Source organism: Acanthochromis polyacanthus, chromosome 1, assembly GCF_021347895.1.
Source record: "Acanthochromis polyacanthus isolate Apoly-LR-REF ecotype Palm Island chromosome 1, KAUST_Apoly_ChrSc, whole genome shotgun sequence".
In the NCBI taxonomy this organism is placed as follows: Eukaryota; Metazoa; Chordata; class Actinopteri; family Pomacentridae; genus Acanthochromis; species Acanthochromis polyacanthus.
In genome coordinates, this window is record NC_067113.1 from 63228738 (window position 1) to 63248177 (window position 19440).

The window sequence follows — 19440 nt, forward strand, 5'->3', positions numbered from 1 at the left end:
CAAACCAAAAAAAAACTTGGTGGCATTTTAGAGATTCAGGTTTTTCTCATAACAGCAGCAGAAAGTCAGTAAATAGACTCCCTTTTATAACAGCATAAGACCAGTGCTGAGGGGCTTTTGCAGTAGCTGCTTATATACAACAAATAATATTTGTCTAATAACTCAGTGAGGAAACATACCCACCAAAACTGCAAAGTTGTCAGGTCACAACTGATTTTGAAGGAGGGCATGTTAGTTTTTAAAGAAACGCAATCCTGTATAACCCATGAAATCTTAACCTTTGGCACCACAATAGTCTGAAATGTATATTTGTTAATGAAATGTTTCCAAATTTAAGAAATATAATTTTTTTTATTAAAAGGAAGAAACAAAAACAGCTCATGATATCAGGTGAGAGGAAAACTTGGTAAACAGAGTCAAGGTGGTCTGTGGAAAACCAAACAGTTGAATCTCCATCAGTCACTGCCAGCAGATTCCACAAGAGGAGTTTCTATTTTTATTTGACAAAACTGTCTCCCAGAGGAATAAATGGACTCGCTGTGCATTACAACATAAAGGTAGTGTCAACTGTGAGCGCTGTGTGAATGTATACGATTGGTCACAAATCTCAATCCTTTGTTTTGGTCATAGGATGTCTTGTAGCTTCTGATAGAGTAATCTGCATCATTAATGCTAAGAATTTGGACAGGGCACATTGCTGCAGCTCTGTCACTTTCTGGGTTCATCCCCAGAACTTTTGCGGCCACTGCTGTGTGTGAGTCACCGTGTCCTACCTCTCTGCTCTGCAGCCACACTGGTCAAGGCACATGTAAAGTCTTACTGTGAAGCACCTTTGCAGCCCAGCTCTGCATTATAGTCTCAAAGTGAGTTCATAGCTTGTTTCATTCCTTTTCATAGACATTTTTTTTCCTTTTGAAGAAGACTTCTTTCAATAAATAACACAAATATATTCATACGTCATATATAGATAGATAAACATGTATAAACTACATGCATTTCATATAATTTAAATAATTTATATGTACAGTTCTCCCTCACACTCTCATTCCCTCCCTCCCCAGACCCTCTCATGTGAGTTCTTCCGTAACAGTGGTGCTGAACCAGCGTGTTGATTTGCAGCACATTGGTGTGAAATATCTTTTAAATGGACCCAAGATTTCTTCAGTAGAAATATCACTTAATAGCAGAATGTTGCTGTTCGCCACCATGACATATAATCCTTTGGTGGGGAGCTCTGTGAACTGGAAATAAAATCCTATATGGGATGTAAAATTCCAAACAGGTAGTCCCCAGCAGGGCTTGCTTTATTTACGTCCTATGACGCTTCCTCGACAACGCGCAAACACAGGAAGTGTCTATGCGTATCCATCTCCAGCCCACCGAATTGCGAACCTGCGTCAGTGCTCGTACGTAAGTTTGCGTCGTCTTGCACTGTGAGTTCCAGTTCTTGTCATCGATGCCCCTGCAGCCTCCCTTGAAGGGCCTGGGGGTTCGACAGCGAGTCTCATAAAAGTACTGTTTGATGTCCTGCGTGGCACTGGTTTTAATTTTGGCCAGAACAATCACAGGGTCCCCCCTGGTGTCCATCGCTTGGGTTTTATCCGTCACCCACTGGCTCTCGCTGTCACAAACAGAATATTCCCCCCGGTAGCTCTTGTGCTCTGCATAACGCTTCTTTCGTGTCTTGTTTCCCGCTGCCATCCCGTCCGGTCCACCGCTTACAAAATCATCCGCGAGGTACAGCGGTGGCGGCTGCAGTGGCGGCCGGTCGCTCAGCAGCACTCGAGGCGAGTTGTACCGCTTGTGCTGCCTGAGGAGGTCAGTGTTCAACAGCATGACCTGCTGATCCATGAGTCCATCACTTCTCCCGCCACTGCGACCTCCTGCCCCCCACTGCTCCCTGTCTCCCTGCTCTTCTAGAGGAAAGTTTGCACTCAGGAGAGGAGGCAGTGTGTCCTGCGGCTCCGTGTCCCTGCTCTTCCCCTGCTGGCTCTGGTTGCCCCTGCTCTTCCCCCTGGTTAGGTCAGCCTGAAGCAGCTGGATGATGAGGGAGTTTAAAGGGTCGGGGCTTGGCTGCTGCTGTTGTTGTTGCCCCTGGCGACTGCTGTCCATGTTGGTTGCCTGGATACCATAGAGGTACACGAGGACCATCACATACAGCAGGATGGACATCACTAGATTCACCTGTAAGATCTGCAAAGACAGAAAGAGATCAACTTTAAAAAGATGCTCTATTTCTGGTACTTGTCCTCAGAAATGAACCCATCCTCAAAGTGACACTCAAATCTGAATGCAGAAAGACATTGCACACATTTTATAATTCAATGACTTTTACTTGCAGTTTACAAAGATATAACTTTGACTGATGTCCATCTCAAATACATGAACCTTAAAAATCGTTAAAGGGAGGAGTGGTTGGCTATTTGCCAGTTCCAATGTAAAGGAAAGGGCTGCATAGTTTTGTCTTTGGGGACGGGGCTTATACAGTGTCAAACTTTGAATATCTTAGTTTATTTGTGCTACAACTTAAGGCTTTGCAAGAATGTTGAGCTTCAGCCCAGTTACCAGAATGTAAATAACAGCAGCAGTGCGTGTCTCCGACTGAACACACCTTTATTATGGGAACTAACATGCTGCAACATGTGCAACATACCATGCAGCCATAAAACACCCACAGTTCTTCTCTGAGCAACACAGAGTCACTTGGAACAAGTGTTCTTTTGCACAATGAAACCTTCCTTTCACTTGTCCGTACACGTAGCTGCGTCCCCATAAGGTGTCTCTGTCCCATCACACTTGTGTCATTGTCTTCATGATCTCAAGATTTTAAACTTTATATTTAGATTAAAAAATGTAGCTTGTCTTGTTTTTACCATGTAAGGATTATCTGGTGCTTTCTAAAGACAGTGTTGAATTAAAGTCAAGTGTTACTTGCCTTATCAGCTTAAGAAATGTAGTCTTTGAGTTGCTGTTAACTAGAAAAAAGGCACATATCTATTTATCCATGCACTTCTTTTGCATTACTCAGGCTCAGATTGCTTGAAGGTATTTTTGCTTTAGCCTTTTTGATCCTATTTATAGATTTTAAGTACTATTTTAATGGTCAGACAGCCTGATTGTGAGTGAAACTATGCTTACATTTGGAAAGTTTGGCCTTGAATTTTACAAGGCTTTCTTGCAGTGTTGAAAAGTAACAGTAGTTTACTTTATAGAGTGATAGTTTTGAAATGGGATGGTTTCCAGCTTACATCCCCATACCAGCTGGATGATTCCAGATGGGAACGCCCTACTTCTTAGTGAACAGAACACATTCAATTGCATAAGTGTTGTATACCAAAATTCTGGGTAATTATAGAGATGTGTAAAGGTCAAACTGGTCTACTTTATATTTAATGATAGGTAAGATTTTCCAGCACACAAAGATCTTGTCTACAAGGAACAACCAGAAATAGCCTTTATGCCAATTGAGCCATTAAGATTTCAGGGTGCATTTCACTTTTTTTTTATTTTCTCTTAGCAGTGTTGTCTCACATCAAAAGTGCACTATGTATGTTAGTTCACAGGTTAAGGTTTGGCTAACCACTGTTTTCTGTCTTTCTCAGTTGCCACTGTCTGTTGTTTCCTGCTGTTTCCTGCAGTTTTCAGTCACTATTTTCATTAGCTATCTGCTTTTGTCAGTGCTATAAAATGACCAAAACTACTTGGTTCGGTTTAGGAAAAGATCATGGTTTGGGTTGATATATGCCCATGCAAACACTAAACAGCTCAGGTTGTTTCTTGGCATTGCTAAGGTGACCAGTCCTACCACAAAAATATCTCCATACAATGTGCAAGCATCTCACATGTTTACAGCTTTTTTGTAAAATTAATTTATTACACTATAGATCAACATACCTTTTAAACTTTTTATAAGATTATGTCAACACATTTCCTAAATGCATCTGTCCAAAATGATCAAAATCCAACTTTAGTCTGAACCTCCTGATATATTAGTGAAAGACTTCTGCATTACTGCAGTCATGAGTCTAGTTACATTGCCGCTAGGTATTGGCAAAGATGTTACCAAGACGCTACCTTGAATGCATTGATTTATGGTTTGGCTTTGTTCTAAGCTTCAGTGTCCTTAAAGATATTTGTCCTACAGTTAACTTGGTTGCACGCAACCATCTTCTCTGGTTTGAACCAGTTCTCTCCCAGGCTTTCAGTTCATAGTTCTCAGAAAGGCTGTTTTTTCCCCACAGGCATTATTTCCTTAATGAAAAATAAGTGATTACCTCTCATTCATAAAGTTCCGAATATCCTCCAAAAACAAATCCTCCAACAGTCTCCAAATTCAGTCAGTCTCCAACGACTGGACAACAGCCATGCAAGTCTGATGGAAGTATTTTCATTCATTTCTACTTCACTGCTTTTAAGTCATTTTTTAGACTGAAGAGTTCAATATCTTTGGAAAACATGTCTATTTGCTGGTGTTTCAAAGAGATTAACTAAATGATTGGCACCATTTTCATGTCTACACTATAGAACGACTAGACAAAGAGGCAGACGGGTGAGCTGTCCAAAGTGACAAATCTGCATCAGCCTCAACTGTAACTGCAAAGACTGTTCATCTGCATTAGAAATATCAGTTGTCAGTTGCTAGTTGGATTCACTTTCGCTGACTTGCATCATAAAAACAATCCAACCATGCAGCATTCCTCCGTAACTTTTCAGATTCTCATGTGCAGTAAAACCAACAATGAGGTGCTTTTACTGCAGTGTTGTATAAAACACTGTTTTCTAACAGCTGCTCAGGGCAGACTTATGACACTTTAAAGCACCGAATCCTTAAACTTCAAAAAATGCTTCCTCTCACAGCAGAGCCCATGTGAGATCATCTAGTAGTAAGCCCATTACGAAACACTTGGAAGTCAATTTCCAGGAGGGAAACAGTGAGCCATGAATAGCAAGATGTGTTTGATGATCAGCAGCTCCAACATATCCTGTTGTGTGCCTGTGTCAGTGTCATGTTCAGTTATACTTTTCTGCTTGAACACAAGTTTCAAAGACATGCCTATAAGCAAAGGTGGTGATGTGTAGTTTACAAGATAATGGAAGCTGCATTCCAGAGCACATACACACATTTACCAAACCTTCAACAGACGAGTGAAAGTTCAAATGTCTTTTATAGAGACAAGGAGGAAAGAAGTGGAAAGTAATGAACTGCCAGACAGGGTGACTTGTTCCCATCAGCAGTGCTTTGGCTGAATGATACAGCTGTTGTATGGGCGAAGGGAGGATGTGTTCAACAGAAATGTCACCTTACAATCAGTGGCTCAGAAAAGACATACACACATACTGCTTTGTTATTTATAAATCACAGCAGTTGTGAGCAGGTCCAGTGAGAAGCATCATTGCAATATTGCTGCAAACTCACTCACAGATGGTATGCAAGGTGATGAGGGAATAAACAGCTTCAGACTTCCACAGTTATCATAAAGCTACATTTTCAACATGCTAGTGGTTTTACTATCACATTTGTGTGTATGAATTTTTTGAGTGGGTTTTACTGTAACAACTATGGCTGCATCTCTGTGATGTACCTATTAGAAATGGCTTATTTTATTTTTTGGGGGAGAAAAGGCTATTGAGCTCAGCGCCAGTGTCATGTCAGTCCTCTACTTAAACCTCTGGACAGGTGGACACAGCAGCAGCCAACCTGTTGTCTGGTGTCTTCTCCACCCACATGAATATGTGATGTCAGTGGATCAGGATTCAAGATTCAAGACCTTTATTTATCACAAACACAATTATACATAGTATAATGCACACTGAAATGTATTGTGCACTGTTCCAGATCAAAACAATAAGAACAGTGGACAGTTTTGCTAGTTTAAAAGAACCTTATAATGAGTTGGGAGTGGACATTTACTTAGCAGACTAAGGTCAGTGTCCCGTGTCAGATTAGTACATTGTTTCCCTTGTGCTTTACTTTGGTGACCTATGTTTTTTCCTTGCTGATGGTTGCTAGTTTAGCCAACAGATTTGAGTTAAAATACATCCTTTCACAACATTATCCAAGTGCTTTAAGGCAAACTTGCTGTCACCTGAAGAGCAACAACAGTGACATCAGTGGAGAACATTCACAGTCATTCATTCATGGTTCCCATTTCTGACATTAAGGTTTTTGTAAGTCTATTGGACACAATGAAAAACTATGTTAAAGGGTGCCACCTGTGTTCAAATGTAAAACAATGAGGAACTTACCATAGACTGTACTGTATATAAAAGATGTACACAGTGACTATGACATCACCCATTAGTTTGTGGAGCACAGTTTTGAAGCCTTGAGTTTGACATTGGGCCATCGCCATCTTGGTCTTTTGAAAGTAGGTATAGCACCTAGTAGCAGTGGATCTGACAGAAATCCTCAGAACACTGGGCACACAATATTGTAAAGACCTATCACAAGGTAGTCCTGCTCTAAAACCTGCTGCTCAATTGTTAGAATCTATTTAAATCTGAATGGGACCATAGTTTACAAAATGAGCATCATGATGTATTGAAACAGTCTTGAAATTAGTCATTGAGAGCAAAAACTCTTTAGGAAAATGTTTGCCATGGTACTAAATCAAGTAAGAAGTAGGGTCATTTTTCCATAGATGTCTATACAATCTGACTTGCTTTTGCTAACAGAGGAGTCACCCCCTGTTGGCTGTTAGAAGGAATGCAGGTTTGAAGCACGTTGACATAGGCTTGGCTTTTCAAACCGTTGATACAATCTATAATCCAAACAGAGCTCCTGTAAGTGAAGAGTCAGGTGTGAGACCAGGCAATACAGCTTTTAAGAAATAGCCAAAACTAACACAATCCACCCAAAATCCTTTCTTTACACACCCTCTCCAGCCTGGGGAGACCCAAAAAATGGTAAATCTGGCGACACTGCAAATAAACACCATCAGGTTTTCTGAATGATGCACACAGTTAAAGCAAACAATGATAGTCACATAGTTTTCATTAAAAAGAATTTCAGTGCAGTAATACCTGCTGGTCCTTAAAATGGGACATGACTTGTTATAAAAACAATATGACACGGACATAACCTGTGAGTTTCCACTGCACTTAATAAATCCAAAAACGTAAGAATAAGTCTCTCTTTATAAATCAAGCATGGGTTCATGAAAACAATGCGCCCTACAAGTTAATTGTCCCTTGTGCTGCTATAATCACTGCTATAAAAGCTCTCCGTGTAGTCTATGATGTTGACATTCAGGCTCTGGGAGGATAACAAGGTACTGGGTCATTCCATGAAATCGGTGCCTTTTGCGTCCCCAAGAAATAATCAGTCATACAATTATGATAACAACAAATTAATATTTCATTTAAAAATATAACATTACCCTGTCTTCTCTCCTTATTATAACATCAAATTAAAGTCAGTGAAATGTTATTTTAATTAATTTAAATTACTTTCATGCTGATGAGGGTGAGGTTTTTGGCCTGTCCCTCACTGTTATTGTTGTATGTGTACAGGACTTTTCATTTGTAAAATGTAGGCAAAATGTTAAAATTTTTACATTTACATGTAGTTTAAAGTATGATCTTATTGTAAAACAGTGTTTTTGGTAATAATAATATATATTAACCATTATAAATTACCAATTTATCGGCGTCCTCTGATTTCGTGTCAACCCTGTTACCCTAACTAAAAAACCCTATAAAAATAATGGTACATTCCAGATTTGACAGGATTTAAAGGAGGTTGCATCATCTCGGAACCAGGATGCTAACAGCTCATTGACAAGTAAGTTTCTCTCATCTCTGATTTGGTATTTTGAAGTTTTTTCAAGGTTTAACCAGGGGGGACAAGCATACAACGTCAATCCTGTTACCAGTTTTTAACATATAAACATAATCAATTTTCTATTTTTCAAAATATAATCAATATCTACAAGTAATTATCTTTCAAAGTACATAGCTTGCACTTTAACTAGCATTTATTTTAGCTAGCTACAAGCAAATTAGTTTAAAATGGTCAACCCTGTTACTGTCAACCCTGTTACCTTTCCACAGTAACAGGATTTGACATAATTAACAAATATTAAATAACACAGCCTGAGATGGCACAATATAGTTTCCTGTCATTTTAGACCTTCTGTGATTCCTGGCTACTTAAAAAATAAAAATTAAATATAGTTTAAATTTTACATTTTCAAAGTTGAAAAGGCACCGGTTTCGTGGAATGACTCTACTGTGGGTGAGCGATAACTTTCTCACTGACCAGGGTGATACTGAGACTGTGTGTGTGCGGAATCCTGGCCTGTATTTCTATGTGTTAGGAGAAAATGTCCGCACAAGGACACACTGAGAACACTTTGCCTGTCCTCGCTAGTACAAGATGGTATTTAGGACGAGGGTTAAGGGTTAGGCATATAATTAGGTCTTCTAACACAAAGGTTTAAGGTTAGTGAGTAAATTTAGTCATTGAAAGTCAAAATGTTTGTATGAGAGAGATGAGGAAAAAGAGAACAAGGCTGGCAGATGTTAATGTTTCTGAAACATGCAATGCGATGCAATATATTGGAGTACAACCACAGATTGTCAAGATATTAGTCCACCTGTTTCAAAAGCATCAAGGTGACTGTATTTACAGACAAACTGACTGGGTTTGAATGTGTGGCCACAGGGCTGACAACGAATGGCAAACTGTTTTCATGTTCTTTCCTCTCTACAGAGGCCACAATGTATTTTTACATCTCAAGTCCAATTTATTCTGTTTTACTTGTCTGATGACAGTAAATGTGTTTTAGGCTCTGAGTGCTGCCAAACACAAGTGACCTAAGACTGAGCCTGAACACAATCTGTGTTGACAGACAGAGAAGTAAAGCTGCTGTTGCTCTTCTAGCTGACTGCGCTCGCTACACCTCCTGTGCAGACACAGTGTTGAAGTGCATGTTGGATTGTTTAATAGTGTCTGAAATTGAGAGGTAAGAAGGTTGGTCATCTGAACTTGCAGCTCAGTCTCTGTCTGGTCTGTCCAAACTGCATGTTAAGGTCTCAGGCAGCTAGGATACCTACAGATGACCAATAAATAGAAGAACAACAAAAGTGTCTTAATAAGGTATGCGGCCACCACATACTGCAATAATGGTTTCGATGTTCTGTATAATTAATTCTCTAAGTCTCTGAAACTCAAGGAGAGATGGCACTCATGAGATCTGGTGACTGTGAAGAGTCCCCGTGTCTGATTCACATTATTTTCATCAAATCATTTAGTGACCCCTGAGACCCTATGGATGTGAGCATTCTCATCCTGGAAGAGACCACTCTCATCAGGATAGAAATGTTGTATCACAGGATAAATGTGATCTCTCGGATCAACTTTGTATGGATTTGCAGTGACCCTTCCTTTAAGAGGACAAGTGGAGCCAAACTACAGCCATGGCCATAAGTTTGGACACAGCATGACTTACTATGTCTGTTTTGATGTCTATTACAGAACATAACTAATATTTTTTGACAGCACCAGTTTAATTAGTCAACAAATCAACAAGGGATATAATATTATCAATAAATCCCAACAATTGGAACAACTTTGTTCCCAAAACATAATATTAGAAGAAAATAACAAAAAAAATGCAGTACTTTCACAACCGAATTTGGTAAGAATGACAAAATGACAGCAAACTCTTTTGATTTTTTTTTAAATATGAAACTTAATATAGTTCTCAGGAGTTGTGTACTGTATTGTAAGTGACAATTTTGTGGTATTTTCTAAGATTCACAAGCGTCATGGTACTTGTGTCCAAACTTATGGCCATGGCTGTATGCCAATGAAATGCTCCTTCAAGGAGTACAGATTCACCAGATCCCCTCGCTGCTTGGGTCCACTGTTCAGGTTTTTCCTTTAATTTGTTGTGTCTGATGTGTTTTCAAGCTTGTGGTGCATAAATAGAATTCATTATTGTGTATGAGCAAGCTGTAATCTTATGGGACAGGGATTGTGTTGATGATAGGAGTCCTGAGAGGCTGGAGGAGCATATGTCAAAGCCAGAACCATCAACATTGATCATCTCCTTGCAATACATTGTTCTTCTGGGAAATCTTGGGTACTGGTAATCAAGTGGATGTTACTTTGACATGTACATGTCAACAACAGCACTCCCCAATGCATGCAGCCTCCCTCAGCAGGTTAATGTGCCATGTCACCATCAAAACTTCTCAAGAACACAACAAACAGCCCAAGGCATTAACCTGCCATTCAAAGTCACCATACTTGAGTCCAACCGAACTCCACTCAACACCCCACAGGACCCAAAGGATCCACTGTCAACATCTCAGTGCCAGACATTACAGATCACCCACAGATGTGCTATCTCAGTGGCCTAATAGGTCAGTGCTGTTTGGCATGAAAGAGACCTACACAGAGTTAGACAAATGGTTTAATGTTGTGTTGTGTTCCACTGAGTTGCCAAGGTAGGCATGTGATATGCTTGGCTTGTTGATCAAACAGCTGAGCTCATTGATCGGTGATTGGTCACAAAGTGGCAAAGATGAGATCGAGCTGGTGTCTTAGTTTCGACCGAGTTTTTCTTGGAACCACCACAATCAACACTGCTTCTAGCTTGCGGTCTGAGCAAGATTTTCTGAGGAACCTAAATTGCTCATTTAACCACAAAAGTCTGAACACTTTCTCAAACCACAGGTGTAGCTGAAGTAATCACCGAAACATTGACTCCGATTCAGTGCACGCAGGTGAATGAGTAAACACACTGCACTTGCTGTAAATTATTCAGTGAGCATGTTGGGACAAGAAGAAACATCTGAGGCCTCAGGGAACAATCAGAGGATTCCTCACATAATCCTCATGTCACCAGAGATTCTGTGCCCTGCTGTTCAGGACAGGAAATTGTTAACTGTTACTCAGCATCAACCTGTTGGTTTTGTAGGTGAGGTTACCATGATGATCTGTTGCATACAATTTCCCTTAAACTGACTTGCCTCCTCAAACAGGAAATGATTGGACAAAGCGATAAATCCAAAATTCATCATATGCCTCTCAGCACTGTACTTCACATTTAACTGGATAATGAGTCTAGGAAAATAGATACTTCATGTGACATTCAAATGTTACTGTGTACTAAACACAGTCTCACTACTGGGTGAAAGTGGAATGTAGTGTTTTAGGGACTTTGACACCCCACATAACAACAGCACCTCATGTGACTTCAATTTAACAAAAATAATGTCTAAATGTCTTGGATTTTTTATTGTGAGTAAACCAGATTGTTAATCTTTTGGATGGAGAACTCTCTGGGAAAACCCAACCACATCATGCTTAAAAATAAATAAATAAATAAGGCCGCAATAGACCTGTTGGTTCACCTACAGCCATGGCCATAAGTTTGGACACAGCATGACTTACTATGTCTGTTTTGATGTCTATTACAGAACATAACTAATATTTTTTGACCGCACCAGTTTAATTAGTCAACAAATCAACAAGGGATATAATATTATCAACAAATTCCAACAATTGGAACAACTTTGTTCCCAAAACATAATATTAGAAGAAAATAACAAAAAAAATGCAGTACTTTCACAACCGAATTTGGTAAGAATAACAAAATGACAGCAAACTCTTTTGATGTTTTTTTTAAATATGAAACTTAATATAGTTCTCAGGAGTTGTGTACTGTATTGTAAGTGACAATTGTCACTGTTGTTGTGACTGTTGTTTCTCATGATATTCCTAGTGTAAACATCATCACATGCCAAACATCAGTGTGTTAGTGTGATCAAACCACTGCTGTGTCTAAGTACAGTTGTTCCACATACTTGCTTTCAGGCAGTAGACACCAAATTGGCTGTTTCCCAGTACATGTTGGAAAAATAACGCTATAAGCACTACACTGTACAAAGACAGACACATCACCATTAGCCTAATCTCTGACCAACTGGCACTTCAACAAGTAGACCAATGCAACCAGCCTAATTATCTTTCAGAAAATCTGTACTTGATGAAGTAAAGGTTAACGCTGCCCGAGCCCTGCACAATATGTAGAAAATATACAATGCACAAAACATTGTTTAATATTGCAATAACAATATGACTTGCAATAAATGAATGAATACTGAAGTATAGTAGCTATACATTAGCTAATAACACAATATCAATATGATGATCAAAATCATTATATAGGCTATAGAATAGCCTTTGCCCATTTAATGAAGATAATAAATAAAATATTATTAAACAAATAGTTTGAGTGGTGGCATTTGAAAGAGAGCTGTTGGACAACAGTAACACTTCCAGAAAAGAGGAAAAATGATAAATTCTACACGTGGAATAACTTCCTGTTGGGCGCACTAGCACCCAAGAACCTAAGAAGTTCTTTGTATTCATATTTGTGTAAAAGTGTTGGGTGGTCATGAGCCCAAATAAATTTTGTTCTTGTGACTTTTCACACTACAGAACAAGACAGAGTCTGTTTGTTGACTGGGAATCAGATTTAGAGTGATGGGCAAATAACCAGCAAGGAATGACTGCTGATTCTGGAACTCCTCAGTCCACACAATAATTAGACAGAAATAGCCCCTTCTCCCTTATTATGATTATATACAATAGTACATACATAAATGTCTATCCCCTTAGCCAACAGAAACTCACACCATATTTCACTGTCACACACAATTCAAACTGACTGCAAGTTTGCTAAAAGTGAGTCTGACAGTAACAGCAGACAGCTCCATGTCAGAAAAAGCACCCTTGAACCAATCAATACTAACATGGACAAAAGACAACATATAGAACAAGTGCAGGATTTCTTTCTGGAAGCCAAGTCTCAGATGGACAGTTTCAAAATGGCTCCAATTCACAACAACGTTACTATATAACAATATTGTAGGTGGACAGATAATGTGTGACACCCTTCGAAAGAGACTTATGTTTCAGCCAGTTGCATCTGCTGCTCCATCCTCTCATCTAGCCACAGCTCATGAACACGTGATGGTTTTAATATAAAAGTGAGCAGTAAATTGTAAGATTAGCCCGCAGACAACCTCTTCACCAGAACAGTCCAGATAAGGTTGTAAGACTGCAGCTGCGGCATTACACATTTGTGAGGCTGAGACACTTGAACTTTTTCACTCGGTGAACCAGTTACCGCTCACACTTGGAGGGGCAGACTCTAATCTAAACCACATTGGAAGTACATCAGCAACATAAAGCAGAGATACAGATCTTTTATTCTCCAAGTCTTTCATTCTACTTCGATTCTCCGTCATTGACACGCAAGCCAAAGATTTGAGGACAGGTCAGGGCTTGATCAAGCCATTCTAATTAATGGGTGTCAGCTTTAACATCCTAAGATTATAGAAAATAGGAACTGTTTTCTTTATTTAAATGTCAACTTTATTTGGACAATCTTTTTACTGTAGGCAGTAAGGAGCAGAAGGGGCAGGCTGGATGGGACATTTATTGTTAGTTTTTACATTCAGAGGCCATGAAAAAGGTTTGGATGAGCTCAAATATGAATTTTGTAGTTCAAATTCTGTGTGTAAAAATGTGCTCAGAACATAGATGTAGTATTTGCTGTTTGGATGGCAGTAAGCCATTTCTAGAGGCTTTTGTTAAAAGCATGATGCATTGATTTAGCATCGAACACAGCATGGATGGCTTAAGGGTTGTTTTGTTTTTTTAACCTAGTTAACATGTCCATATGTTTTTTATACGGTATGAGACACACCATGAGCAAAATAAGCAGTCACTGCCATAGCTAAGCACTTCCACCTTGATGAAAGTTGAAAAAAAAATCTGACTTCTGAGGTTTCATGGGTAACAAATCAAAGAAATAATCCGGTCATCTTGTAGGGTGGAGCTTTTTTGCGTCATTATTCTTTTTCAGAATCAGTTTCTCATTCCAATACGTGTTGAATGTGTGGTTGAAAATATCATGTAGAGTTTTACAGGGTTTAAACAGAGTTTTGGTGCACTGGTGTGCATTGATGCACATGTATCGTTAGGGGTTAAAACAACAAACAGAGTGAAATTTTAAAAGTACTGAAGCACAATCAGAGATGTTGTCTTCATAATTCTGCACATTCTTTGTCAATGCCTACCATGATTGCTGGGCTAGATTCAGATTGCCCACCTATAGACAAGGTATTTACAGGAATCATTGCAGCATGTGATCCAGCAGTACTATTAATGGTCTTATGCCACTGATATCAGCATCGCCGTCTACTATTCACACTCCTATAACTGTGCCAGTCATATATAAAAGTATCATATCTTCATATCCTCCAACATTTCCTTTGGCTGCTGTTTCCCCATGAAAACATTTAAATGGTGAAATCAATCCAGATCAAAGACTTATTTTGAAGCAGCCACAGTAAACACTATATTGCAGGAGCTGTTAGACTACTGTCCTTTTTAGAAATACCTCAATAAACATCATTTTTGACATGTGAATATGAGTGGATCAGTTTAAAATATGGCAGGCAGTAATACAATGAAAAAGAGCATTCAGAATCAGCTGTTAAGGCAAATTCCTAATATCTGCATGACCAGAAAAGTGGGCCTTGAAAGCACGCAGTAGAAGCACACGTGGTTCTGTTATACCACAACAGGTCCATCGACGCCACAATGTTGAAAGGCTGTGACTTTTTACTTTTTACAGAATACAGGAGCTAGTGTCAGATTGGGCTGGGACCATGTCATTGGGATTATTCTGGAGCTGTCCCGAGCACAGCAGGCAGACAGAGCAGTCCAGCAGCTACTACTTCAACTGAAACTCTTGTGAAAGTTGTAGATGACCAAGAATCTCCTCACACAGTCCCTACTCATAAAATACCTTTGTTTTAAGCACAACTTGTTTTCCTGGCTCATGTGCAACGCGGGCCATCAAATTTTGAAGTGCACACAGATGTCTGCGTATGGTTCAACCTGGACCTGTGTGGACTTTGTTGATGCACAAAAATTACTTCCACCCTTGTAAACATGCAAAGTCAAGTTTTCCAATAAGATTCCAAGGGAATTCGAATGAATGACAAACACCACTTATCAAGGAGTCAGAGACATCTGATAAAGACTTGCCCAGGCCTATAACCCTTAGTAGAAATAGCTGTAGGACTGTGTAATGCCATTTAGAGCTGATGTAACTGTTCTCTTGGCACTTTAGGATGGCAAATTCCTGGAAAATGGTGTTGACAAAAAGTGATGCACCCCAAGCTAAACCCCTGTGAGGTAGATTGTTACTAGGAAACAACACCTTGAACTGAAAGATGAACTAAAGCTGTCATGTCCAGTTAGATAATTAATACGCCAAGGAACGGCGGAGTTATACAGTCGGTGTCTGATAGCAACATTACTCAAAAACAGACTAACTGATTTAGATGAAATTTTCAGAGAAGGTCAGAAATGACACAAGGACCAAGTGATTAGATTTTAGCAGTGATGCAGCTTATAGTCTGGATCCATGGATTTGTTAAAGATTTCTGGATCATTGTGAGATAGCAGCACAGCGTCACTGTAACTATGACTACAAATGAACACTATGTCAGCTATCTGCTGACGATCACATGATTGTGATCCTGCTACAAATCAACTGCTGTGGACTTATCAGGACTTATCCATCGGAAATCATACAAGGAACAACTGATTAAATTGTAGGGGTGTTTCTGAGTCCCATCAATTCCGACCTTCCACTACATATTCACATGACGCAATTCAGTATCCGTACATAACGTACAGTGGTGGCCAATACTTTAGACCAAAGTACAAAACTGAATGTTATTGCATGAAACTATTCCATACAATCTTGACATATTTACTGTGAATTACCCAATCAAATTCACATTTATTAACATCACAACTGAAATTTTGTTACACAAAACTAAAGAGAAAGAAAATGTTTTCTAAATTCCAGGTGGTCTAAACTTATGACCATTTTTTGTGTGCTTCACTATGTAAAGAAAATTAGTGCTAAATTGAGCTCAAACCACATTTATATTTAACAATTATCAATAATATAGTAATGTCAATATTTTGTAGGGTATCCCTTCTGCTTGGTGACTTCTTGCAGCCTGCGAGGCATGGGCTCTACCAGTTTTCTGCAGATGTCTCCAGTAATGCCTTCAACCTGGTCAAAAGTTACTGGAGACATCTGCAGAAAACTGGTAGAGTCCATGCCTCGCAGGCTGCAAGAAATCACCAAGCAGAAGGGATACCCTACAAAATATTGATATTACGATATCATTGGTAGTTGTTAAATACAAATGTGGTTTGAGCTCAATTTAGCACTAATTTTCTTTACATATTGAAGCACACAAAAAATGGCCATAAGTTTAGACCACCTGGAATTTAGAAAACATTTTCTTTCTCTTTAGTTTTGTGTAATAAAATTTCAATTGTGATGTTAATAAATGTGAATTTGATTGGGTAATTCACAGTAAATATATCAAGATTGTATGGAATAGTTTGATGCAATAACATTCAGTTTTGTACTTTGGTCTAAAGTATTGGCCACCACTGTATAACACATGCCTGTGCTCAGCACAAGGGCAGTTTGTTTGTGGATAGATCTATATTAAATGGCCACATTGTATAGTGTTGTGATTTCTCTCACAAATTTTTTCACGATTTCAGCCATCAGAAATGATGCAGTAACTGAGCAGTCTTGGTGGAGTGCTGCCATCTGAGTGCTTTTATGTTTACTATAGAATACTAATAACTGCACTGTAAGTGTAATTAATGCAAAGGTGCAGACGAGGCTGAACTACTTTCAGTGCACTGAAGTAAAACGTGAATAAAATCAGTTTCGAAATTTTGACACTTTGTCCACATGTGCAGGAAATGGAGTGGCTGAGTGATTGTTAGCTTTTAGAAATAACTGAATGGGATAAATATGTTTCAACTACTTTCATGCAACACCTTTCTTTCACTTTCTCTGTCTATTTACTTGCTACACAACCATTCAAAAGTTTGTGGTCACCCAGGCAATTTCATGTTTTACATGAAAACTCACACTTTTATCCATGTGCTAACATAACTGCACAAGGGTTTTCTAATCATCAGTGAGCCTTTCAACACCATTAGCTAACACAATGTAGCATTAGAACACAGGAGTGATGGTTGCTGGAAATGTTCCTCTGTACCCCTATTTAGATATTCCATTAATAATCATCCATTTCCAGCTCGCCCCTTAAGCTTCAGTGTACCGCCGGCGGTACACTTACTAATTTGCATAGGAATTTCAAGAATGTCCGACGGCTGCAAACACGATTATACAAACACTATACGCCGATGGAAAGCTTAGATTCTCATGAATCCGCCAGTATAAACCACTTTCAGATGCGATTACCACAGCGGGTGAGAAAAACACATTTGTCCGACAAAAACGAATATTCATCCATCCGTTCTCTATACACAGCTTCAACGCACACAGCGCGACTCACATTTCCGGGTTCATTATTACACACAAAAAAAAGATTCCACAAAAAACAGCCATAATCCAACCTTTTACATCCAGATGACACAAGCCAGTAAACTATTTTGTCCAAAACATGTCCTGAAGTCGGTATAAAATCCCCGAATCGGTCATTTTCAAGGAAATGCACCTCGCGATGCCCGTCCAATATTCCCTGTATTTTTCGTAATTTTTTTAATTTAAAAATAGAATATTAGCGATTTTTTGTACTGAAAACGGCTGGAATTGACTGAAGCTTAAAGGGCTAGAATAGTCATTTACCACATTAACAATGTCTAGACTGGATTTATCATTCATTTAATGTTATCTTCATTGATAAAACTGCATTTCTTTCAAAAACAAGGACATTTCTAAGTGACCCCAAACTTTTGAAAGGTAGTGTACATTTTTCTGTATTTCTGTAATCAGCACGTCCTTGTGTCTCTATTTAAATATTGAATCCAACAGATGATCATTTAGCAACTTAAATCCCAGCAGCAATGGAGGAATGCAGTGACTGACTGCACACGAAGAAAAATCTAAACTGCATCCAACCTACTGTCACAAGACCCTCAGTATAAAACAGATAAATCTTGAGGTTTTCAGGTCAGGTGCAGATGATTACAGATAACGTGGGGATTTCATGTCAAAATGAAAAGAAAATTTGAAAATTAGATTTTATTTTTGGAGGAATAAACTTTTGTCCACACTACAGGGACACTTCTCTCACCCTTTTGCTCTCTTCATAATTTCAGCTCACGGGGATCAAGAGCCATTGGGTCAATGTCCAACATTATCCCTTCTTCATCCTCTCATCATCTCACCCTCCTATCTCCTCTTATTTATCCTCACTTTGCTGCTTTCTCCTCTTTCTCCCTTCTCTATCTGCTTGTAGGTTCATTCTCAGCTAAAGCCCTGCTCAGCCAAAGAAGTCTCTGAAAAGAAACTCTCCTCAAACACAAGCATCACAGGATCAGATCTGACAAATGAGTTTTCATCTCAACAAGTGTCACGGAAGAAATTCTATCTGTGAGTAAAGGAAGAGAATATAATAAGCGACTGATTGATCAATCCAGCATATTTTCCAAAGTAAACACCAACCTGAGCTGTCTCATGCAAATCACTTATCCAGGTGCGTGTGTGAGCATGTGTCTTACTTTCTGTTTCTGATGTTTTTAAACTAAGGATGTAGAAAACAGGGCCAGAGAAAAATGCAAAGATCCTTGTTTCACCTGCTCTTCCTGCTCACTGGAGGTGTTAATCTAATACAAGCCGGTGCTGAAACATCAAAATAAAAATAAACTATTAACCCCTTCAGAAAAAAATATTTTTTGTGGAATTTTGAAGCCACAGAAAGGAAAGGCTTCTTTGACCTTCAGTGGCAGCATTTCGTCTTAATATCTGACCAGGACACTGAGTAGAGGATGATGGAGAGGAGTTTTCACAGCATCTATGTAGATTATCCAGCTCCAGAACTGAGTCAACCTTTTGAATAAGCTTCTTCTTCTTTTGGTTTTGTCCAATCTCAGGCTTTAGCTACAGCAGATCACAGTGTAGAAATTGTCAGTGACTACCACAGACTTTATGCAGAAATTCATGCAAAGGCATATGTTGGCTTCAGAAATGTGAGAGGGGTAATGCATGCATTGTGTGAGAGTCTCAGGTAGCTGCAGGATTATGCTCTTTGAGTTTTTAACACCTGAGGTTCAGATAATCAGCCTCAGGATGGCAGCGTTCAGAGCTCACACACCCAGGGGACTTTAATATCATGAGGAAATCCATCCATTATCTATACACTGCTTAATTCTCATTAGGGTTGTGGTGTGCTGGAGCCTATCCCAGCTGACTGAGGGTGAAGACAGGGGACACCTGGACAGATAACAGTCTATCACAGGACTACATACAGAGACAAACAATCACATTCACACCTATGGACAAATTAGAATTAACCTCAGCATGTTTTTGGACTGTGGGAGGAAGCTGGATTACCCCA

At 39.2% G+C, this 19440-nt stretch overlaps 1 protein-coding gene across 1 annotated transcript in view; it reads right to left on the bottom strand.

Annotated features, from left to right (window-relative positions):
- Positions 1-331: 331 nt before the first annotated feature.
- The window catches only part of ntf3 (neurotrophin 3), a 56751-nt gene continuing 37642 nt past the window's right edge, over positions 332-19440 (bottom strand). The window contains exon 2 of the mRNA XM_022218464.2: positions 332-2193. Within this exon, the coding sequence (XP_022074156.1) occupies positions 1309-2193 (885 nt within the window). The 3' untranslated portion in view covers positions 332-1308. The remainder of the gene's footprint in view (positions 2194-19440) is intronic.